Genomic DNA, 25,071 nt, shown 5'->3' with positions numbered 1-25,071 from the left:
CCTCCTGAACACTTTCTATGCGTAGTCAAATACATGTGTCTCCATCTGTTTTAAAAACCATTTGTAGGCTTCCCTGGTGGCGCAGTGGTTGAGAGTCCGCCTGCCGATGCAGGGGACACGGGTTCGTGCCCCAGTCCGGGAAGATTCCACATGCCACAGAGCGGCTGGGCCTGTGAGCCATGGCCGCTGAGCCTGCACGTCCGGAGCCTATGCTCCGCAACGGGAGAGGCCACAGCAGTGAGAGGCCCTCATACCGCAAAAAACAAACAAACAAACAAACAAAAACACCATTTGTGTGGCATCAAAATTCTTGGTCTCTTGCTTTTCTCAGTTAATGGTCCATCTTGGATATTCATCCCTGTGAGATGGTGCCTTCTCTCTTCATGACTGCATAGTATTCCAGTATGAGCCTGCACCATAATTAATTTAGCATATCTCTTTTTGGTGGCATTTAGCTTATCTCTTTTTGGTGGCATTTAGCTTGACAATGATTTTTCACCATTATAAATAATCAGCAATGGAAATCCTTGAACACATCTTCTTGAGCACACATGTGAGTTCTTCTGCAAGATGATCTCTTCCTCTAAGTGAATTTTTCAGCCTTACTTTATGACAGATTGTGGTCAGTCACTGACCAGAGACAGTCGAATATTTTAAATTAGTTACTTGCTCACTCAGGCAGAGCAAGTCAAAATGTACGCCAGGAAATGCTCGGAACAGCATCCAGTCCTCCTCAAATCCAGACTTTCAGAGCTGGACAAGTTAATGCCCCAAACGACTCATGTTCAGATGTCACTGGACCATTTATAAGGCACTTTTTCACATTCTGGTTCACCTAATCCTCATATTGGTCCTGAAAAATAGGTATTATTGGCATCACTCTTTTTACAGATGAAGAAACTGAGGCTCAGAGAGGATGAGACATTTGCCCAAGGTCACACAGCTCATAAGTGGCAGAGGATTCAGAAACCAAAGAGAGATCTGATGAAATCCTGCCTTCTTTCTAAATCTATGATACAGGTTGTATCATGGTGCCTCACATGAGAAGAGCTTTACAGTGAATAGTTAGCTGAAAAGGTGGGTGAAATAAACATCTGCCCACGAGGCTGAGTTTGCAGGATGTATTAGTTTCCTATTGCTACTGTAACAAATTACCACAAACTCTATGGCTATGAGCAACACAAATTTATTATCTGACAGTTCTGGAGGTCAGAAGTCCAAAATCGGTCTCGCTAGGCTAAAATTTAGGTTGTCAGCAGAGCTGTGCTTCTGCTGGAAGGTCTAGGGGAGAATCCATTCCTGACTTTTTCCAGCTTCTAGAGGCTGCCCACATTCCTTGGTTCATGGCCCCCTCCAGCAACTGCATTACTCTGACCTCTGCTTTCAGTGTCGCATCTCTGACTCCCACCCTCTTGCCTCCCTTATGAGAACCCTTGTGATCACATCAGGTCCACCAGGATAATTCAGGATAATCTCCCCATCTCAAGATCCTTAACTCAATCACATATGCAAGGTCTCTCTTGCCATGTAAGTTAACATATTCACAAGTTCTGGAGATCAGGATGTGAATATCTTTGGGTGGCCACCATTCTGCCTACCACACGGGGTTCCTAGCATAGTTGTTACGAGCAAGTATATACCTTGGTTCAATTCTTGGCTCTACCACCTGCTAATGGATCCAGGTACGTAACTCCTCTGAGTCTTAGCCTCACCTGAAAAACAGGAATAATAGAATTTTCCTTTTAAGGCTGTTGTGATGATTGAATAACACAATGTTTGTGGAGCACTTGAAACATAGGGCTCGGTAAATGGTAACTGTCATCTTCCCCATTGCCTATGATGGTAACAGAAATTCCACCATTCCAGATTTATTTCTTTGGCTCTTTTCCCAAGGGCATGTCTCAGGCCCTTGTCAGCTGACAGTGGGATAAGGTGGCAGTTAAATTAAGTCAGGCTCCTCAATGGGACATAGAGAACCTGGGAAGATTCAGAGAAACTAACCACATAGAGGGAGAAGGCTTGAAGGGGAGGATGACAAAGAGAAATATGGTTCCTTTGCCAGCTTCTGGGTTCTGCCTGTGGCTCAGCTTTGAGAATTTCTCCAGCCTTTCCCCAGATTAGCCAGGGTCAGCCTGCCTAAAAGGAACACTCTGAAGATGATTTTCTCAGATAGACGAGACCTGCCCAGTTGGGTGTGCAACAGAGCAGGGCGGCTCTGGAGTTGGACCCTGGCATGGAAAAGTACTGAGGCCCTTTGCCTCTGGGTAGGAGCTGGAACAGCTGTCTGAAATGATCACCCGCAGTCCAGGCCTCTCCAAAGTTGGTCTTGCAGAGTGAAATGAAAACCAGATTCCTGGTCTTATCTGAGAGCTATGTGACTGTTTCCCATCACTCCTTCAGAGCCTGGAAGGTTCCCAAATTCATTGTCTAAACTTTGCAGTGGATACGCACAGCTCTCAAATGGGAGCCTGTTATCACAGGTCCCTTCTACACAAAGGTTCTCCCCATTTGCTAAGATAATGTTATTATTTGGGGCTTTCATTCATCCAGCAAATATTTACTAAGCACCTGCAGGGGGCCAGTATGGGGGCGCAGGGGTCCCAGTCCTCAGGAGAGCAGGAGGCAGACTTGTAAAAAATGACACCACTATGCAGAGTGCGACACTGGTGTCTTCTTCCTGAGTGACAGATAGGAAAAGCAGGGGAAGCTTGTCTCAGGGCCCAGAACATGACAAGTGATTTTTCTATAGCAGGGAGAGCACAGGCTCTGGAGGGGACCAACTTGGGTCAAGCTCCTGACACTTCTCAGCTGTATGACTTTGGGCAAATGACCTCAACCCTTTAAGCTTCAGCTTTCTGTTCTATAAAGTGGGCATAACTGATAACCATCTCCAGGGTTGTTATGAGGATTAAATGAGATGGTGCAAGGGCAGCAGGTGGTAACCTGGTGCTTGATCCGCAGTAAGGATGTGAGGAATACCAGTTATTGATATACTTATGGAGACCATTACTCTGTTTCTCTAAATGCCTTTCCCACCCCCAAATCACAGGACAGCCCCAAATTGGCTTCTTTATAGACACGAGGGTCCTGTTGAACTGTTGCCATTAAGAAGCAACAACGGGAAAAAATACCCACGTGTGACCACTCTGTAAGTATACACCCATGGGGACCATGTGTACCCATGAAGTCAGCAGTTTGTAAGTGAGCTTGATTGCAATTACCAGCAGGGTGTCTATTTTCCATCCTGGACAAGGCAGATTCCCAGTAGGAGGCGCCTTCTGTCCTCCGCTAGATTCTCTGACACCCGGCCAGCTGCCTATCAGCTTTTCTCAGGACTTGAACTTCAAAGGGCTGGACACACACTGGAGAAAGGGACCCTGGCCTGACCGGTCTTGGAATTCAGAACAATGTAAGGTTGAGAGAGGAGAAGGGCAACCTTCTCCCTCTGTGTTTAGAATCGGGCTGGGTCCCAGCAGCTCAGTTCCAGAGCAAACCTCCAGGCAACGGCCCCACGCAGGGTCGCAGGTTAGAGTCGCCCTCCCAAGCTGTGGTTCACCCTCCCCAGAGCCAGGCCTTGGGCAGCAGCTCTGGGGCTCTCAGCAGAGGCGGACCACCTCCCTGCCACCTGGTCGTTAGGACACCAACCGGTGCTTCCTTGGGCAAGTCCTCCGCAAAGCTGGGAACGGGCCTCCAGCTGGGGAGACACCCGAGCCGGGGCGGCCCCATCCCGGGCGCGGGTGCAGGCACCTGGAATGGGCTCCACCCCGACCAAGGCCCAGGTGTGAGACCCGGAGGGCGCCCAGGGAGCCCGGGAGCGGGTGGGGAGCCGAGTCGAGGGCCTGAACAGACTCGCTTTTCAAAAACTCGCTTCCTCCTTTCTTACCTCCGCCCATCAGTTACCTCGCAGGGCCCCAGCCCTGGGCGGTGCAGGCGGGGCTCAGCACCCTGAACCTGCTAGAGGGTGAAGAGGGAGGCGGCAGCCTCCCCAGGAAGGGGCGGGGGAGTGGGGAGGCCGGTGCACCGGCTGGCCAGGTGAGCGCCTCACCAGGTAAAGGCGCGGCAGGCGGGCCCGCTGAGCTGAGCCACCGGGCCTGGTGGGGAATCTCTGCTCTTACTTAACCCTTAAAACCCGACTCCGGGCCGAGACGCCTCTCCCCACCCTACCCGCATACACCCAATTCTCGGTCCCCCGCGGGGGTGGAAGGAGTCAGGGCCCTGCCCCCTCCCCCCCGACCCCGACCCCGGTTTAGCCAACTTCATGCGGCCCAGCGCCCCCGGCCCGCACTCCTCCCCCAGGCGACCGGACGGAGTGGGTGTCCGCCCTCCGCAGCTGGGGCTCGGCGCCCCGGGCCTCTGGGTGGAGCGGACGGCCGGGCTTGGCGGAGAGGGTCGACTGGTGGGCGGTGCCTCTCGGGGCCGGAGGCCGCTCTGGGCCGGCACCGCCCTCCGTCTCTCGCGGTCCCTCCCTCCGGCACGCCGGCGCCCAGCGGCCGCGCTTCCTGCGTCCCCATCCCGGTCCGAGAGCGGGCTGCGCGCTCTCCGACCCCGCGCTCCCTCGACCGAGATTCCCCGGAGCCCCCAGCCCCGGGATCGCGGCACCCGAAGGAGGCAGCCTGTGGGGGCCGGGGTCGTGTGGCCCCCAGCCCCCGGCCGCCCGACCGAGACCGAGCTGGACCCGCCGCCGCCCCGGTGAGTCTGCGCCTTCCGCCCCGCCGTGCCCCGCGGAGGGATTGTTCCCCACAGGGCCCCGGGGGGAGTCGACGGCTATCTGGGTCTGTCTGTCCGTTCGTCTGAGAGCTTCCTGCCCGGGGTCTTCGGCGGGAGGACTGTGTACTCGCATCCTCTGGAGCCGCGCCGGGCCAGTGAGGGACCACCCGGCTCCCGGGCATTGCGCTGAGGACAGCTGGCTTCGCCTGGGGGAAGGCAGCCGGCCTCCGGGCCCCCTGTTGGCGGGGACAGGTGCCATCCGCCTGGCGGATTTCGAACCCTTGGCCAAAGAGGCACCTTCCCTCGGTGCTTAGAGCAGAACTTCTCGGTAGGTCCCAGGAAACCACCCGGCGCTGCCCGAAAGAGCCCTTTCCCCCATCCCTTACTCCTTTTTGGAAAGGGAGACTTTTAAGGGATATAGATTCGTGTGTGTGTGTGTGTGTGTGTGTGTGTGTGTGTGTGTGTTAGGTACTAGAGGCAAAGGGTGAGAAATGAGTGTGAGCAATGGGGTGTAACTCAGGTTTCTTCACCTAGAAAAATGGGAGTGATAACCTCCCGGGGCGAGGTGGGGCATTAGTGCTTGCCGCAGAGCAAGTATCAATACTACTCAGGTCCAAATCAGATATCTAGTCTGCGCCCTGAAGGGAGCCCTGTGGCCCAGAATGCCAAGTCTGATTAAGAGGGATGGGCACTTTCAGAACGAAATCTTTCCTAGCCAAAGGACGAGGGTGCAGGAAACCTGGACGTCCCTACGGTTTCCCGAGAAGCTGCGACGGGTCCTCGCTAACTCTGCGGGTGGTCCAGGAGCTGGGAACCCAGGTGTAGCCGGAGCGGGGTGGGCGGGGCCGGAGCCAGCCTGGCGGGAGGCAGGAGAGGGATTGCCCTCTAAGGCTGGCTTCTGGCTTTCGTTTTGAGGGGGGTCACTTCGAGGATGGCCTTCCTAGTGAAGGGTCGGCTCTGGGACCTGTGACTGGCTTTTACACTTTGGAGACGTCACACAGGGATCTTGACCTAAGTTGATAGGGCCAAATGGAATTGGGAGGGGGCCCCTTTCCCTCCAAATGTGTCCCTCCCCAGCTTGCCAGAGCTATCTCCCAGATTGGGAGAAAAGGCAGAAGAGGGAGAAAGGGGAGGAGACTGGCTGTGCATCTGTTCCTCACAATGTCCTGAGCTGCCAGTGGTTCAATGATTAGGGCCTCTTGAGTATCACAGAGGCCTAGGCCGGCCCCCTGGGGATACAGGGCCAAGGGACCTCAGAGAGTTCCCAGCCTAGTGAGTAGTAAATGGCACGTGTCGTAAAGAGGTGGCAATATAGTCAGACCCCACCGTTCCCTGGCTGTGTGACCCACAGTGTCACTTTGCCTCTCTGAGCCTCAGTTTCTTCATCTGTACAGTGGGAATGATAACCTAGGGTGAGGGGGGACATTCATGCCTCGCACACAGCAAGTACTCTGTAGGAAGCTATGGTACAGGTTTAGGGAAGAACGGAAGAAAGAAAGTAACTTAGGGTGAGGCGTACCAGCAGGTCCTGCTAAGAAAAGAACGTTAGTAAATTAAACGGTGAGGTGGAGTCTCTCAAGGGGACAGGGTAGGAAGGGTGTCTGGGCATATGGAACAGCACAGGCAAAGGCACGGAGGTATGAAGGTGCACGAGGTGTGCTGGACCGAGGCAGGTGCTCAGGTAGTGGCAGGTGGGTTTGTGGGAGGATGCAGGGAAGTAAAGGGATTGGAGGGTCTGGAGTGAACTGGACTGGAGAGGTGGGGCGAGGTCATCACAGGTGGGACTTTATTCAGTGGAGGTCTTAGAACCGGTCCACAGATGTTGACTGTGTGCCTTCTATGGGCCAGGCACTGTTCTAGGTGCTCAGTATACATCGCTGGACAAGAAAGACACAAATTCCGTTCAGGCTCTTTAAGCAGGAGAGTTATTTGATCCTGTTGCTGTGTTAGGAAGATAAATCTGGCTGCATGGAAGTTTGGAGAAGGCTGCTAGGGGAGAGGAGGCTGGCCCGCAGGCTGGTGGAGGCATCAGGAATGAAGAAGCTGGCTTGGTGCCCCGCACAGGAGGCAGAGGTGGTCTTAGCATGTGACCACTGGTCAAGGAGGAGATCTGTGGATTCAGTGTGAGGCTCAGACTGCCAGCCTGCCAGCCTGTCCTCTACCAGAGCAGGGCCCAAGCTCCTCCAGCTGAGGCTTTCCAGCTCTCTGGTTTGAGAAGTCCCGAGCCCCAGGAGCGTCTGCGTCTATGCGAGGAGTGGCAATGCTGGAGACAGAGTCAGCAGCCCATCTCCTGTTGGCATTTGCAGTGGGCAGCCTGTCCCTTTGGGGGGACTCTTGTTTTCCTGGGTCACGGTTCTGGTACATGTTCTTTCCTCCCTCTGCAGGGCTGGCAGTAAAGCCCTCAGAGCTCTTGGGCTGGAGGAGACCAGAGCTCCAGGACCTTTGGCTCTGGGCTTCTCATTCGAGGGACTGAGGAGAGTTTTCTCCCTAAGGGCCAGGAAAGTTCCCTAATCTCAGATGCCTTCTGACTGGGGACGGGGTGAAGGGTCTGCTTCTGGCTGCTGGCTTTTGCTTTCCCTTTTGTTGTGTCTGCTCTGAAGTTTAGAGGAGTTTTCTATTTGTTTGTTTGGTTTGGTTTGGTTTTTGCAGTTGACAGCCGTAGAGCATCCTTCTCCTGGTTATAAGTCTCCTTTACTTGGAGGTGGACCATGCACGGCCTTTCACCTGCCACGGGAGGACCCTAGAATGTCCTCTCATTTGACAAACAAAACTCAGAGAGGGGAAGGAACTCACCCAAGGGCCCACAGCAAGTGAGCAGCAGAACCGGATCTAGGTTCCTCTGCATTATCCCAGGAGACTGGCCACGTTCAAGTCAGAGACTTGTTAAGGGCCCCAGGTTAGTCCAGGGTGGGAGGTTTTCTCAACATCTGTCTTGCTCCTCCCCAGTTTGGACTGGTGGCCCCGTTTAGCCTGGTGATTTTTTTTTCCTCCTTCCTTCTGGATTGACCCTTTGGTGCACCAGCCACCGTGCTGGGAGCTCTGGCTCCGCGGAGAAACAGGTCACTTGTTTGGCTTTGCCTGCTCCAGGCCACCCACACTGCCCTACCCTTCCCGGACAGCCCCGAGACGAGACGCTGGCCTGAGGTCGTGCTCCGGGGATCTCTGCTAAGTGCCTCAGGCTCATCCTCTGCTCCTCCCTCGCCTCTGCCCCAAGCCCTGTGTCAAGATGCTGGGCTGGCCCCCGCCTTCTAGTCTGTGTCGTTTACTTGGGCTGAGCAGCTGAAAGTTTCCTTATTCTCTCTTGCCCTAGATTTCTCAGACATAGCAGCCCTTCAGCCTGAGTGCTGGTTCCTTTAGCTCTGAGAATATTGGAACCAGAAGGGACCGTAGCCATCCGAAAGTCCACTCCGTTTGTTTTACAAATTGGGAGGTTGAGGCCTAGGGAAGGGGGAAGGGAAGGGACGGGCCTGAGATCAGAGCTGGGGCTAGAACCCAAGATTCCCGATTCTGTCTTGAATGACTTTGAGGATGGTTCTTGAAGAAAAAACAAAACAGAGCACACTCCTCCTGCAAGGGCCCCTTTCTCCCTATACTCCACACTGCCAGGAGTTTGGGGGGTACCCACAGTCACACGTCCAGAAGGAGTAAACGCTGGGGCCCCCGGAAGGCAAGGAGTATATATGTATCTTGACATTTTCAGGACCTATCTCTTCAAACTGACTTTCACGCCAGGGACTAAACTAGTGATTAAACTTACTTGCTGCTCCCTGAACCCTACTTTATCATGTACCCCTGGATAGACAGGCTCTTGAAGTTATTTTCTCCCCCAGGTTACAAAGGAAGTACATGCTGATTGTGGAAAACTCGGAAGGAAAACATCACGATATGCTGACAACCACTGTCGCCACGGTGGTGTCTTATTCAGACTTTTTTTGTTTGCTGGCTTGCCTGCTCTGCTATTTCATATCCTGGTCTTCCAATTCATCAATCATGATGTGTACTTTCCCCACCTGACGGTTTTTTCACACCGGTTCTAACCTGCCAGTCTCACGTGCTTCTACCATGTGATGGCTGGAAGGTACTTAGGAGGCCAGAATTTTGTGGCCAAAATCAGAACGCTCCAGTAGCCCAAATTCTGTAACGCTATGCAAATTACCACTGTGAGACTTCAGGGGGCCACTTCTCGGGTCACCGTCACCATGGCTGTTGGGGAAAGGGCTCTGTTTACCAAATCTAATGCAAACATTGATTCTCAGTGAGCTTCTTAGAAATGGAGGACATAAGCCATCAGGGGTGGGGTGGGTGTGATCCCAAGATTCTAGGAGGGAGGGAGAGAGCTTCGTTTCTTCTGATCTTTTGCTGTGTTGGTTTTAACCTAGCCAGGTGCTTCCACCCTGTTTTTATCACCCCTTTCCCCAAATCTCCCCAGGACTAGGCACTGGGGTGGCAAGTGCAGGTCCCTCGAAAAATCAGAATTTGGGTTGCTTGTCTCCAAGCCCTACCTCTTGGAGAGGCAAAGATGTGCAGAGAATTTGTTACCGACTCAGGTGATAAGGTCAGTCACCCCACCCTGGGGACAGGATTTCCTGGCGTCTCTCATCCTCTAACAGGATTGAAGCCTTGCTAATGCCATGTAAATTGTCAATACTAGACGTGATCTTGGGGACTTCCCTGGTGGTCCAGTGGTTAAGTCTCCACGTTCCCAATGCAGGGGGCCCAGGTTCGATCCCTGGTCAGGGAACTAGATCCCACATGCTGCAGCGACGATCCCGAGTGTCACAACTAAAAACCTGGCTCCGGTTCACTGGGTTTTTTTTTTTTAAAGATTTTTCTTGGTTTTGATGTGGACCATTTTTAAAGTCTTTACTGAATTTGTTAACAATATTGCTTTTGTTTTATGTTTTGGTTTTTTGGCTGCAAGGCATGTGGGATCTTAGCTCCCTGACCAGGGATCAAACCTGCACCCCCTGCATTGGAAGGCGAAGTCTTAACCACTGGACCGCCAGGGAAGTCCCTCACTGGTTTTTATATGGTGATCCTGGGAAACTTGGGATTCCTTGGACAGGTCCTAGAAGCAACTCAGGGGTTTGTGGGGACAGGGCTGAGTGGTGGGAAGCAGGGCCAGCTGGGCAGAAACTCTGCTTACAAATATTAAAGATGTCATGGTGCGAAGGATCCCTTTAAAGAGATTCTGCGACTTTAAAAAGAAAACGAAACCGCTGCTGGTCTAGCCACCTCGATTCTTAGAAGAAACTGAGGCCAGAAAACAGAGTCTGAGGCCTGTGCGGGGCAGGTGAGGGCTCTCAGGCCTCTCACATTGATGAGGGTCTTCAGATGAGGCACTAAAGTCAGTATCAGACAGAGCTCCTGGCTGGAGACACACGTTGGCCCTGCAGCCCGCTTCTCCTCTGGGCCACACTGGTATGTGCGCTAGGAATTCATGTTTATCATCATGACTGTAACTGTCGTGCCAGTGGTCCAGCTTAAATTGCACAATGCACAAAACAGTCATTTGTTCAATGCCAGCATTTAAAACACATCACAGGGTTGGTTAAGCCTGTTTAATGTCCCCAGAGCTTCCCTAATGGAAACATCCTACAGGCGATGGGCCCAAGGTCACCCAGCAAATCTTGGCAGAACCAGGATGAGAATTCACCAGTGAGAGAGGTCCTTTTTTGAGATTGTGGTCTCATATGATGTATAATTCTGGATGCCTCCAGGAGGTTCTGCTATTTTTTCTATTCAAGATGTCGAACCACGTGGCTCTAATGCTTGGTGAATTTTTTGTCTTTGCCAGTTGTTCCTCTTCACATCTGGTCTGGGAGAGAAAAGGAGAGACAGAATTTCGTTACCCTTGTTCCACATTTTCCCCACCCCGACTGGCCGGGCTTGTGTTGGTTAGGATGTGGACATGGTTTCCTGAAACTTGGGCATGGGGGGAATACGATCAAAAACAAAACACTCACACTTTCAGACTCCATATATTACAGCTTCATTAGCTGCAGTGTGGTGGGTAGGGATTATATATTGGAGTTGCCTTTGGGTAATTGTTTTCAAACACTGACAGATGCAAATTAGACCATGGGGAGTGGGGAGGAAGTTGTCTTTGGCTGCCAAGAGCTGCCATTTTAAACGAATGTGCTGCTAGCATTGCGTGCTGGTCACGAGCTGGTGGGGACCTGAGAGGCCAGCTGCGCCCCCTAGACGGGCCAGTGGTCCCGGGAGCCACCGTTACAATACAGCTGACCAGTGGCAAGGAAACCCAGGAGCTTGGAGGAGTTGGTTTAACCCAGACTTGGAGAGTGAAGGAAGGATTTTCAGAAAGGGCAGAGTCTCAGCTGAAATCCGAAGGGGGAGCAGAAGGTCAGCAGCTGTGCCTGGCAGAGGTACAGCCTGTGCAAAGGCCCAGCGGCATAAGAGAGCTTAATTCACATGGGCTGATACTAGATGTGAAGGGCAGGGGTGGGAAAAACCATTTACTCGATTTCTTTCATTCAACCAGTATTCACTGGGTTCACTCTACAGGCCAGGTGTCCAGGGTTTTGGGGGGAAATGTTCCATAAGGGAGACTCAGTCCCTGCTTTCCTGGAGCTTACACCGTACTGGGTTGGGGGAGGGGTCCGTACATTAGGAAACAAACAAGGGAACTAAACCAATAACCGTATCAGGCACTGAACTGAAATCTTTGCCGCTTCCCCACTGCCTGCAGGGTCAAGTCTGGGCTAAGCCCCTTCACTTTCAAAGCTCTGAAGACTGGACTCTTTAGAGTTTAGACTCAGTTTACCTTTCCAGAACCATTCCGGCTGCCCCGATCCCTCTCCGCACCCCGGTGCTTTGGTCAGAAGGAACCAGGAACCGCTTCCCACCTCACTTTCCTTCCCCACCCATAGCCACGAACTTTGATGACTTTTCTGTCTAGAAAACCAAAACCAAAAGCAAAACTTGGAGAGGTGAAGGGCATTGTGCATGACCCTAGTGTACGTATCAAAACTAAGAAATTCACATTGCTGCTGGCTAAACGACAGACTTCACTGGGATCTCACCAGCGTTCCCACTGTCATGTTTCTGCTCCAGGATCTGGTCCAAGACACCACCTTGCATTTAGTTCTCCATCCCCTCATCTCTACTGATCTGTGACCGTTTCTCAGTCTTTCCTTGAATTCCATGACCTCGAGAGCTCTGACGAGTACTGGTCAGTGTTTTGTAGGATGTCCCCCCACTTTGGGTTTGTCTGGTGTCTTCTCATGATTAGACTGAGGTTTGAGGAAAGAATACTGCAGAGGTGAAGTGTTCTCGTGACATTATGTCCAGATTTCCACGATGTCAGCATGACTTATTGGGGGTGTTAACCTTGATCCTTTGGTCAAAGTCATGTCTGCAAGAGTTCTCCACTATAAAGTTACTCAAGCCCCTTTTTGTAAGAGGCTTTTAAAGCATGGTAGTAAAAGGTCAAATTATAAAATAAATTCTTGAAAGTGACTGACAGATTGGGCTTCTAAAGTTAAAAGAATTTCCATAGAGTAAATATTAAACTGGAGCAATATTTGCAACACATCCAGACAAGGGGCTGTTTTCTGGACACATACAGGATCTCTTCTAGTCAGTGAGGAAAGGCTAAATGCCCTAGTTAAGAAATGGGATAAAGGAATATATAAAGAAGATGTGGCACATATATACAATGGAATATTACTCAGCCATAAAAAGGAACAAAATTGGGTCATTTGTAGAGACATGGATGGACTTAGAGACCGTCACACAGAGTGAAGGAAGTCAGAAAGAGAAGAACAAATATCATATATTAACACATATATGTGGAGTCTGAAAAAATTGGTATAGGCGATCTTATTTACAAAGCAGAAATAGAGACACAGACGTAGAGAACAAACGTATCGATACCAAGGGGGAAGGGGGAAGGTGGGATGAATTGGTAGAGTGGGGTTGACATATATACACTATTGATACTATATATAAAATAGATAACTAATGAGAACCTACTGTATAGCACAGGGAACTCTACTCAGTGCTCTGTGGTGACCTAAATGAGAAGGGAATCCAAAAAAGAGGGGATATATGTATACGTGTAGCTGATTCACTTTGCTGTACAATATAAGCTAACGCAATATTGTAAAGGAAAAAAAAGAACAAATGGCATTGACCCATAATCATATAGGAAAAAACCCAACAATATTCAACCTCATCATATTAAAGAAGCTGCTAATTAAAACAATGCCATCTTTCACATATAAAATTTTAAATGTTTTGAAAAGTTAAAAAATTTTAAGCTGAAAAAAGGAATGCTGGGGCTTCCCTGGTGGTGCAGTGGTTGAGAGTCCGCCTGCCGATGCAGGGGACATGGGTTCGTGCCCCGGTCCGGGAAGATCCCACATGCTGTGGAGCGGCTGGGCCCATGAGCCATGGCCACTGAGCCTGCACATCTGGAGCCTGTGCTCTGCAATGGGGGAGGCCACAACAGTGAGAGGCCCGCGTACTGCAAAAAAAAAAAACAAAAATGGAATGCTGGGCTTCCCTGGTGGTGCAGTGTTTAAGAATCCACCTGCCAATGCTGGGGACACGGGTTCGAGCCCTGGTCCAGGAAGATCCCACATGCCGCAGAGCAACTAAGCCTGTGTGCCACAACTACTGAGCCTGCGCTCTAGAGCCTGCGAGCCACAGCTACTGCAGCCCGCACGCCTAGAGCCTGTGCTCCGCAACAAGGGAATGAGAAGTCTGCACACCGCAATGAAGGGTAGCCCCTGCTCGTCACAGCTAGAGAAAGCCCCCGCGCAGCAACAAAGACCCAACGCAGCCAAAAATAAATAAGTAAAATAAATAAATTTATTTTTTTAAAAAAGGAATGCTGATATGGGGAGATGGTGATTTCGCAAGCTCAGGGAGGGATTGTAAATTGGAGGACATTCTGAAAATGCATGTCAAAGCTTTAAGAAAGGTAGCAGTTTCAATACTAGGAATTTATCCAGAGGAAACATGATTGTATAAGGAGTTAGTTTCAACAGTTTTTTTTTTTTATAATAGCAATAAAGTGAGAAACCAACTGTGTGTCTGGCAGTAGAGGATTGGTTGTATAAATGATGGGTCCTCCATGTACTGGAATATTCCTCAGCCACATCAGTTTAGATGAACACTGATGACATGCAGAATTGTTCATTATGTATCAAAAATTTCAAAGGTCACAAAAGCATACTGCAGTAAGATCTCATTTTTGTAAAATTTAAAAAAGTGTGTTTGTTTACAAAACACTCAAAGTCTGAACACCATCATAGATATTATCAGTAGTTATGGACGGTGGGGTAATGGATGATTTTAATTTTCTTTCTGCTAATCTAGATTTATTAATTTTTGTTTAATAAACAGGCAGTATTTTTATAACAAGAGAAAATGTTTCACTGTTAAAAATCTCATAGGGTTTTTGTGGATCCCCTTAGGGTTCCTACTAGGTAAGGTGCTTTGTGAGCTGTAGAGGGCTTTTCAATTATTAGCCTCTATTCCAGGTGATTCTTTTCTCATTTTTAACTTTGAGCATGTGGGTCTCCTTTCCTACCCTTAGGAAGCTGAGATAGGAGCAACGCGGGAACCACAGCAGCTCACTGATCTGTCTGTGATAGGCTGAATGTTTGTGTCCCCCCCCAAATTCATATGTTGAAGCCCTAACCCCCGATGTGATGGTAATAGGAAGCAGAGTCTTTGGGAGATGGTTAGGTCATGAGAGTGAGACTATCCTCATGGGACTAGTGTCCTTACATGAAGAGGAAGAGAGACAGAGATCACCAAGGAAAGGCCATAAGAAGGCAACATGAAGGCTGTCATCTACAAGCCAGGAAGTGAGGCCTCACCGGACACCAAATCTGCCGACACCTTGTTCTTGGACTTCCCGCCTCCATAACCGTAGGAAATACATGTCTGTTGTTTAAGCACCCCCCTCCCCAGTCTACGGCATCTTGTTGTAGCAGCCTGAGCTAAGATACGACCTCCCAGCGTTATGATGCACACGTATATATATGTGTGTATATATAAAACCTGAAGTGTGTGTGTGCTTTACAAACAGTAAAATGTACCCTTTTTCATGTACAGTTCTGTGAGTTTTGGCAAACACAAACAATTGTGTAACCTCCACCATGAGGAAGATATAGAAAAATTTCATTAACCACCCCCCACATTCCCTCATGCTGCCCCTTGGTAGTCAACCCCTCTGCCACCCCTGGCCCTTAGCAGCCAATCATGTTTGCTGTCCTTGTAGCTTTGCCTTTGTTCCAGGATGTCATGGAAATGGAATTGTACAGTGTGAAGCCTTTTGAGGCTGGCTTCTTTTTTTTTTTTTAAATATGTGCTTTATTTATTTATTTATTTTTTGCGGTATGTGGGCCTCTCACTGCTGTGGCCGCTCCCGTTGCGGAGCACAGGCTCCGGACGCGCAGGCTCAGCGGCCATGGCTCATGGGCCCAGCTGCTCTGCGGCATGTGGGATCTTCCCGGACCGGGGCACGAACCCGTGTCCCCTGCATCGGCAGGCGGACTCTCAACCACTGCGCCACCAGGGAAGCCCGAGTCTGGCTTCTTTTACTCAGCGTAATGCACACGAGACTCCTCCACGTGGCATTTGTTCCGTTGTGTGGATGAACCACAATTTACGTATTCCTTCACCTGTTGAAGGTTATTTAGATTGTTTCTGGTTTGGGGTGATGATGACTAAAGCTGCCGTAGACATTTCGCATATGCAGATTTCAGGATGAACATGAGTTTCTCATTTTTCTTGGGCAAATACCTAGGAGTGGGATGGCTGGGTATGTATGGTGAGTGTATATTTATCTTTATATGAAGTGGCCAAACTTAGAAAATTTCATGCTGAGGATCCAAGGCGGGGAGGGGGGAAGAGAATGGACTCTTATTGAGCACCTACTGTGTGCCCCGCACGGAGCCAGGAGTTTTACACACACAGCCTCAGGCAATCCTCAGCACAGCCTAGGAAGTAATGAGCTCTGGCCCCCCCTTTACAGGTGACCCACAGAAAAGGCAGTTTCACATAATCTGACCTAATAAATGCAGAACTACTCTCCTTGACTCTGGGGGCAGCCAAAGCAGGGGCCATGGTAGGAGACCGTCTAGCCTCCATGGTATGTCCTTTACTTCTACCCACCCCCACATTGTTCTAGCATTTATACATCTTTATCACCTCTAGCCTAGCTCAGAGTCCATTTACTTCAGTGTGTACCCCTGAACTTCCGTAAGGTTTTTCCCAGCTCCTACTTCCAGGACCACAGCTGTATAGGGACCTAATAAAATATTAATAACACCCTCCCCTCCAATGTGGAACGTTAATGACCTGTGTTGAACACCCAGTAGAAACCACTTGTCATCTCTCCTTGAGTAATATTTTGCCTTTTCCCACCGTCATTCAGGGCTGCTGGCGACTCCCCCTACCTCCTCATCCTGCCATGCTGCCGCCTTGTGGGTCTCAGCTGAAATGTCCCCGTCTCTGAGAGACCTTCCTTGATCACCTTGTCCAAAAGACCATCTTCCCCCTTTACTCTTTCCTATTCTCTTTCCTTTTCGGAACATCTCTTGTTAATCCACCCCTCCATATGTTTGTCTCGTTCAGTAGAAGAGAAGCTTCATGAGAACAGGCTTTGTCTTGTTCATGCCTGTGTTCATCATGCCGGACCCCCAGTAGTTGGTCAGTGAGCGTTTGTTGAATGAATGAATGAATGACATCAGCAGAGATTTGTTGAGACTTTATGACGGGCATAGTTCCGTGCTCAGGGTTTGAGGAGTCCCAGAGAAATGTAAAAATGCCCCGAGGTGGCGATCAGAAGAACATAGGTATTAAGTCCTGCCTGCTTCACTTTTTTTTTTTTTAAGATTTATTTATTATTTGGCTGCGTCAGGTCTTAGTTGCGGCACGTGGGACCTTTCGTTGCGGTGTGTGGGCTTCTCTCTAGTTGTAACATGCCGGTTTTCTCTTCTGTAGTTGTGGCGTGTGGGCTCTGTAGTTTGTGACATGCAGCCTCTCTAGTTGAGGCACGTGAGCTCAGTAGTTGCGGCGCGGGCTTAGTTGCCACGCGTCATGTGGGATCTTAGTTCCCTGACCAGGGATCGAACCTGCGTCCCCTGCATTGTAAGGCGGATTCTTTACCACTGGACCACGAGGGCAGTCCCCCGCCTGCTTAACTTTAAATTCAGTTAAAGAGAGAAAGTGGGAAGGAAAAAGAGACCCTCAAGACATCCGAGAGCTGCTGGTGGCAGTTGGCTAAGACAGAGGACCTGCATTGACAGCTCAAAGGAGAGCTGCTTCCTGCTGGCTGTGGGGGAAGGGGAATCAGTTGGATGTGGAACCAACCAGGATGCGCGGCCTTCCTGGTTAGCTGGGGGAGGGGAGAAGGCCGAGGCAGAGAGACTCACAGTGTGCAGAGACGGGGAGGCAGACCTACGTGACCTCAGGGGCGACATCAGGACCGTTTCCCTCCCTCGGACCTGTCCCTGATGTTGCACCCATCTTCCTCCTGGGAGAGAGGACGTTTTTACCCATGCTGGAATCGTTGGTGCCTGGTACAGGGCCCTGCACACAGTGGTCACTCAAGGAACATGGGAAGTAAGGTTGAGCGGGGGCAGACCACACCCTCCCGGGAGATGGGACTTTGTCCTGTAGGCTCTGAGGGACTCCTTTGACGTTTTGACAGACACAGTGGCTGGAGGGTTGGCGTGGCTGCACTTATAGGCTGAGAAAGCCTTAGAGAAGCAGGTTTTAGTAATTCTCGCAATCAACCAGGCCTGAGGAATAGGAGGGAGATGGTTAGGGTGGGAAGAATCACTGCAAAGAAAGGCTTTGAGAAGGAAGAAGAAACAAGTTTGGGGACCAAGGGGGTGTGGAAGTGAGCAGGGGCTGCAAATGCGCATGTCTAAAAGGATGCAGCAGCGGGTGTTAAGGAGAGAGTCTGGCCAGACATGAGGCAACAGGGAGTGGTGGGGACTGTGGCAGAGTGGAAGGCAGGCCCCTTCCATAGGAGACAGCTGTGACACAGCACCGGCTGCCTGTTACATGTGAGAACTGGGGCCAGGGCTACCCAGTTTTCAAGTTTTGTGTATGAGGTCACCATGTTCTCAGTGTTGGCAACTACTCTATAGCATATAAAATAAATAACACTTCACGGACTAAGTAAGACATGTCCATGGGCCAGATACAGCCCTTAGGCTGCCAGTTTAAGACCTGGGGGTGTGTCTGGGTTGGGGATGGAGTAGGGAGGAGAAGGAATGCTCAAGCACACTGAGATTTCAAGCCCAGGTCACCGGGAGAATGGTGGCCTCTCACACTATAATTAGGAAGTCTGGAGGAGCGGGGGCGGGGAAGGATGATGTTGGAATGATGTGGACAAAGGAGGATATCTGTGATGTATGACGAAGGACACGGACCAGCAAAAGCAGCTTTTCTGTGGAAACAGCTGGATTGCAAAGGCCGTTGGTTAGAGACTGGAGGGAGGGCCTGTGAGTGTGGTTCTTTGGTGATGGGGCTGGAAGTGGTCTCCCTGGGACCTTCTGTAAGGGGTTCATTCGTTTTGGATTCGGCAGAGGGTTCGTTTAAGATTTGCACCCTGCTAGGAGGCAAACGTAAGAACGCGGTGTTAGAGCCTTAGAGACACGGGTTTGAATCCTGGGTCGGCCCCTTGCTGTCAGGGACCTTGGGCCAAGTTTCTCTGGGGGCCCCCCTTTCCTGGGTCTGTGTCCCACGTGGATGAGAATGTTGGCCTTGACGGGTTGGGAGGAGGTGTCCCCAGCCCCTCCCCAGGTCCCCGTGCCCCACACCGGGCACTAAAATACTTGTCTTACAGTAACCCTCACCCCGCACGACCCCGGCCTCCTCTCCTGGGTCCAGGGCCTCGGATGGGATGCACACGGGGTCCTTCCTGGTTCCGCTCAACCCGCCTGGGCGTCGTGAATCCTACCTCCCCCAGCGTGGCTGCTGCCATCGGCCACCTAGAGCCACGGCACACCCTCAACACCCTTCACCGCGGGGGACTCTCAGCCTCCCGGGGAGGGATCCTGAGGTACAGTGAGTGGCCGCCTCCCTGGTCAGGGCGGCTGGAGGACATCCTGCGGCCCTGGACGCCGGTTCAGGGGTAGTTTTGTGTGACATGGGCCCTGTCCTCATGGAGCTTCTAGTCTCTGGCAGGAGGGAGGGTGACACAGGCTACTCAACACCAGACCACAGTGTTTGTGGTAACATTTATTGAGCACTTACTACAGGCCAGGCACCGGGTTACCTGGCTTCTCTGGGTTGTTTTCCTTAAGTCCCACAACATTGCACTAAGGGTCGTTCTGTTATGACGCCCACTTTACAGATGAGGAAACTGAGACTCAGCGAAGTCGCTTGCTCCCCTCCCTCCCTAGGTTGCAGAGCTGGGCCCCCCTGGCTCTCAGGAGACCCCACCATTTAGCTGTAGAGAGCCAAGCAAACGGGTGTATTAGGAGCATCACGGACAAGGTGGATTCAAGCTGAGACCGAAAGGAGGGAGAACACAGCTGGAAGGAACAGCCGTGCGCACGAGAGGGCCATGTCCTCTGTGCCCAGGCCCCGTGCGTCCGGGAGTATTTCTCAGTTGTCCACAGTCACCAGCTGCATCCTCCAAACCTAAAGTGGAAGCGAAATAAGCTCCTAGTGCTGCATCAGTACCAACTGGCTGAAGGCTGCCTGGCATGGTGGTACGTGCCCTACCCGCTCGAGCTCATGGCTTCCTCTGGCAGCTCCATTAGAGAGACACACTTTATATTATGCCCCTTTTACAGCTCAGCTGAAGTAACTTGCTCAAGTTCATAACCAGGAAGCTGTGAAGCTGGGAGTCGAACCTAGAACCTCTTAGCTCCAGAGCCAGAACTTCTAACCCTTGCGAAGGTGGTAGGACTCTGCTGAGTTGACCCACAGGCCGCGTGAGGCATGTGTGGCCAGAATCCCTGGGGCAGAGCTGAGAGGCAGTCTTGGTGAAGGAATACATCAGTCCCTGGTCCTCCCTGGCCCAGCTCTTAGCTGTAGCTCTTGCAAGCCTCAGCTCCCGCACTGGGTCCTTCCACCCTGCCTGTCTCTGCATCCTCATGCCCAGCTGACTTCCCAGGCTCCGCCTTGGTCCACACTCAGGATGAGGGTTCTAAGGCATCCGTAAGCATCGGAATCACTCAGGGAGCTTTGCCAACAGCAGGTCCCGGGCCCCACCCCAGACTCTGCTCTGTAAGTCCACAAGGCGGCCCTCCAATCTGCGTGTTTAGCAAGACCCCCTCCCCACCTCTGTCAGGTAGGGGATGCAGGGGTTCTCAGATAATAGCGGGGCCCAAGTTCCGCTCCCTGACCCCCGCCTGCTGCTCAGTCAGCCACGGCCACCTCCTTTTATACACCTCCGGTTGCTTAGTCCTTACTCCAGTGCCACGATTAGTACTGCGGGTGCCCCCATTTTACAGATGAGGAGAGCAAGGCTCAGAAAGGGGAAGCGGTTTGCCTAAGGCCACCCAGGCAGACCTGGATTCTAATCACCACTGACTCTACCCACGTTGCTTTACTGCCTCTGCTAAATTGGCATTGGGGCTCCCTGCGGGTCCCCGGTGGGGTTTAGAGGAAGGGCTGTGAATGATGTATTTTCATCACATGCAACCTGTAGACGCTGGGGAAGGAGGCATGAACCTTAGTCAAAGCTTCGGCAACCAGAACACTCCTTGTGTTATCTCCATGGGCTTTTCAGCCTGGTGTGAACAGCTGACGTCATCAGTCAGAACTCCACGGGTTCAGCTTTCAAAGCTACATGTGAATCAAAATGTGGAATGACTCAGATCATTGGATAGGAGGACGGATTCCTCTGTGACCCAGAACAGGTCCAGTAACCTCTGGGGGCTTCTCCCCTAGATAGAGGGCTTCTCCCCTAGATAGACTAGGGAATCCCACCCCAACTGGGCTGCAGCACCCAGAGAGAGGGTGAAAGTAAATGCTTCTCCCTGTGCCCCAGCAATTCCACTGCTGGGTATTTATGGAGAGAAAGGCCAACAGCGACCCACCCAAACTCTCACACGTATATTCATCGCAGCTTATACCCAGTGGCCCAAACGAGAAAGCAGCCCAGGTGTCCACCAGAAGGTGACCAGATTAACAAACTGTGGTGTAGCCACACAACGGACTTCTGAGCAAGAGAAAGGAAGCAAACGAACTACAGACACAGGCAACACCGCGGATGAACAAAAGAAGGCGGACAGAACACACGCCGTATTGGTCCATTTATATAAATTCCTAGTACAGGCAAAACTAAGCTATAGTGACAAAAAGCAGATCTGTGATTGCCTGGGGTGGGGGATGATTGGAGGAACGCGCACACAGGGAGCTTCCTGGGAGGGGCTTGTATCTTGATCTCAGCAGTGGTTACATGCATATATGTTGTTAAAACTTATCAAACTGTACACGAAGATCTATGCAATCTACTAGATATAAATTATACTTTAAGTAAACAAGTAAATGACCAGATGCCTCTACCCCAGCCCTGGCAACTCAGAGTCAGCAGTCTTGGGTGGGGCCCAGGGCCATCTGCATTTTCAGCAAGTACCACAGACAGCATCGACCTTCAGCCTGGGGTGGGCACCCCAGACTCTAATTGCTAAAGTCTCTTCTGGCCAGGACAGTTGAGTCTTTGAAGATGTTGAACATTTGCTGTGAGTCTGTTTTGAAGCATAAACCTAACTGGGGTCAAAGTCTGGTCCCGGGACTGACTCCTGATAACCGGCAGGAGCGGCTCTAAGCCACGCACAAAGCACCCTCAGTTACCGGGCTGATCCTGGCCATGTGCCGGGCATCACAGGGTCTGCTGTACTGGGGACAGAGGGCAGGACTCCCGCACAGGGCTGCGGACGCCTGCCAGGCGCTGGGCATCAGGCAGAGCTAGACAGGCCCTCTCTGGGTTCTGTCTCCCTGCCCTCCAGAAAATCATGACTTTGGCTGTGTGTTGAGGAGCTGTTGTGTTATACCGTTTTGTGTATACGTTGAATTTTATAAGAGGATGTTCTTAGGCACCTCAGCTCAGAGTCAGCCTAGGCTCAAGCCCCACATCTCCACAATTAGCTGTGTGTCTTTGTGCAAGTGACTTAACCTCTCTGTGCTCCTTATCTGTGAAACGAAGAAGATGACAATACTTCTTCGCAGTGCCTTGAGCAAGGGAAGCATTTAGCAAATGTTGGCTGTTACAATTACTATTACCTAATTTAATGCTTATAATAACCCTATGGGCATAGGTGCTATTCTTATCCTCATTTTACAGAGCCAAAACTGAGGCTCAGAGAGGTCAAGTCCCTGGTCCAAAGTCACACAGCCAGGACTGTGTGGAGCTGGAATCAAAACTGGGGTCTGCCTAACTCCTGAGGCTTTTCACTGCACCACACTGCCATCAGCTTTGTGGGATGGGGATCATTACAGAAGACCCCCATGCACTGGAATGAGAATCCATCACTAGTTGAACAAGAGATTTGCCCTTCCTCAGGAAGGCTGTGTGTACTGGTTCTGAAAGTGGGTTCACATCCTGGCTCTGCCAACTGTGGAACCCTGGGCAAGCTGCTTAACCGCCTCGGTTTCCTCATCTGTAAAATGGGGGCGCTAATCCCGACCTTAAAAGGCTGTTGTGAGGATGAAATGAGTCGGTGTGTATGTGGCACACAGTAAGCCCATAAGCCTGGTCAGCTTTATTTACCATCACTGCAAGCTTGCACACCTCTCTGTTCGTGACTGAGCCGGGTGGGTTAGAGAGGATGGGAGGTTGTCCTTCATGCCTTCGAGGAAGTGATAGGACGGTCTGCAGGGCGGCCTGGGGCAACAGGCAGAGAAAAGAGCCTTTTGAACCATGTGCAGGGAACCTGAAGTTCTGTGATTAAACCCTCTCGTGGATTCTCTCATTTTAAAAACTCAAAGCCTTGTTCCCCGCCTTGTCCCGTGTTTCCTAACCATCATGTTTACTCTATTGGAAGCGACTCGGGGCTGACCGTCCCTGTCATGTCTAAATGGATGGCAGGCTTCTTGCCGCTGGCTCTCAGGTTGGGGGGTGGGGTGGCAGCAGGTGCTAGACAAGACTGAGCTCAAGGTGGACATACAACCCTTTTGTTTGTTGATTTTTTGGATTTCTGTTTTTGTTGTTGGGTTTTTTTGTTGTTGTTTTTTGTTTTTTTGCCTGCATCTTGGGAACCACAGTGTGGGTTTCTCAAGCTGCTCTGTTTCGTTTGGGTTGAAAACAAAAATAAAAAAAAAATAAAAGGCAGGCCATTAAACCGTGACATCCAGCTGCCTGCATGAGACTCTGTGAAGGCTGGTTTATAAATGAAAAATGTGTGACCGCACTAGGCTGAAAGCAGAGGGGCCACACAGCACAGCGTGTCTCTTCTGGAGTCCAACCCCTGTGCTCTTCTTGGCCTGAAGAGGTGCCAGTCTGCCTCTCTGAGCCTCGGTTTCCTCGTCTATGAAATGGGCACAATTGTGGCACCCACCTCATGAGGCTGTTGTGAGATGAGGCAGTAAAGGTCTTAGTCCAGTGCCTGGTACACAGTACAGATTCAACAAGCATGAGCTAACGGGATTATCAGTTTGCCAGCCCCACTCTGAGTTGAACTGTTCAAGCTCTGGGTCTCTCCCTGACTGGCTGTGTGACCTTGGGCTAATTAGTTCACCTCTCTGAGCTTCAGTTTCTTCATTTGCAAAATTGAGACCCTGTGTTCCCTATGTAAAGACTTGTCCTGAGGATTAAATTAAGGAGGATAACTCCTAAAGGCAGCCTGGCACCGTCCTTAGGATATTCAAGTGATTGTGCTGCCAACGTGATGCTGGGGGCACACGGCCTTGACTCTCAGGGAGGTTGAACAAGGTCATAAGCCTCCCCCAAAGTGTCCCGGGGCTGCGATGCTGGGGGTACCTGGTACAGCCCCTAGTGCCAGGGAATGTAGTTGATGCTTCTTGGAGTGAGGGAGAGGCCAGACACCGGTTACTTACCAGGTGGTGGTGAGGGGTGAAGGTGTGCCAGCCGACAGAGGGCACAGAAATAACAACTGTTCCTAGCTTGAGTGGCCCCTGGGTCTTCCGTGTTGGGCTTGTTTCTGGACTCATGTCTGGAAGTAAAATGTTTCATAGCAACAGTCGTTGGGAACATATGGATAGACAGACCTTGCTTACACAGATTCCGAATACAAAGATGCAATTTACCCAAAAAGCACATGAAGGGATTATGATTCCCCAACAGCAGAATTCTTTATTTTATAGAAGTATTCACTAGGAAATTCTTCTCAATGTCAGGCACCCCTCGTACATGTAGAGTGCTGTTTGATTTATGAATAAGAGGGCGGGATTGTGCAGTGGTAGCAGGTGTAGTTACAGGGGCTAGATCGCTCCCCACTCCACTCCAGGTGGAACCCCTGCTCTGCCTGTTACCATCTATGAGACCGTGTGTCTAATGTGCCTCTATTTCCTCATCTGCAAAATGGGGATTATCATAAATAGTACCTATCTTACCTCATAGGTTTCATGAAAAATAAACAAGATAACCCATGTAAAGAAAAGTTAATGCCACATAGTAAGGGCACAATACTTGTGGCTGTTATTAATTCCAAAAATATTTGCAGAGCATCTTCTATGTGCCCGGTGCTGTCTGCCCTGTACCTGCCCTCTGGAGCTTACTCTGGGTTGTGGGATATGAGGGGGAGGGGGGGAGGCAGACAAAACATAACATAAACAAACAAGATGAATTCAGGTTGCCATCATAGCTGTGTCCCAAAGCAACAGGGAGCTAAGAGGTAGGCTCACATGGGGAAATGCTTGCAAACATCTGGCTTGGAACTGCGATAGTGACATTTAAGTGACAGATGAGAGGGAGCCAGTGATGAGGGCAGAGTGGTTGGAGCATGGGGTGGGGGTGAGGGGCAGACTGGAGCAGCTCTTCAGAGACTTGAGATGCACCTGCACCTCACCTGTGGAAATGCAGGTGCTGCACCAGCAGGTCCAGGTGGATCTGAGGTTCTGCTTTTCTAACTAGCTCCAGGGCCACCGAGGCTGCTGGACCACACTGTGAGTGGCCAGTACCGGAAGACAGAGGGAGCCAGGGTCCAGGTGGCAGAGGGCCTGGAAGGCAGGTGGGGAGTTTGGATTTTATTCTTGAAGGCAGTAGGAAGGCAGGCAGGAGAGTGACATGACTAAAGGAATCTTCCAGAAGCTCATTTTGTCTGTGTGGAGAAGACTTGCTGGGGCCAGAGTGGCAGCAGGGAGGCCAGGTAGGAGGCGATGTAATCGCACAGGTGACAGTGGCAGCAATGGAAGAGGCAGGAAGTAGGTTTGAGAACCGTGGGCAAGTAGACTGACGAC

The 25,071-nt window shown here is 51.0% G+C and overlaps 1 protein-coding gene and 1 long non-coding RNA gene across 4 annotated transcripts in view; one reads left to right on the top strand and one right to left on the bottom strand.

Moving 5' to 3' along the window:
* Nucleotides 1–221: 221 nt before the first annotated feature.
* On the bottom strand, nucleotides 222–3,992 carry LOC113622176 (uncharacterized). Its single transcript, XR_003433441.1, has 3 exons — nucleotides 2,569–3,992; nucleotides 1,641–1,712; nucleotides 222–853 (listed from the first exon to the last, which is right to left on the bottom strand). It is a non-coding gene; the product is annotated as an uncharacterized LOC113622176 (long non-coding RNA).
* Nucleotides 3,993–4,141: 149 nt separating this feature from the next.
* TMEM51 (transmembrane protein 51) overlaps nucleotides 4,142–25,071 on the top strand; it is a 45,215-nt gene continuing 24,285 nt past the window's right edge. For 2 of the 3 annotated variants that reach the window (XM_027110103.1, XM_027110101.1), the window contains exon 1: nucleotides 4,548–4,689. Coding sequence is in view for 1 of the 3 variants with exons in the window: in XM_027110104.1 (XP_026965905.1) it covers nucleotides 4,259–4,689; nucleotides 8,538–8,721 (615 nt within the window). In the remaining 2 variants the exon portion in view is untranslated. Of the gene's footprint in view, nucleotides 4,690–8,537; nucleotides 9,592–25,071 lie in introns of those variants that run through there. The other variant, XM_027110104.1, reaches the window with a different exon arrangement.

This window comes from Aethalodelphis obliquidens, unplaced genomic scaffold, assembly GCF_003676395.1.
Source record: "Aethalodelphis obliquidens isolate GAN/ISIS:26980383/991018 unplaced genomic scaffold, ASM367639v1 scaffold9, whole genome shotgun sequence".
Taxonomy (NCBI): Eukaryota; Metazoa; Chordata; class Mammalia; order Artiodactyla; family Delphinidae; genus Aethalodelphis; species Aethalodelphis obliquidens.
Note: the sequence above shows the minus strand (reverse complement) of the source record. Positions and strands in the feature narration are given on the sequence as shown.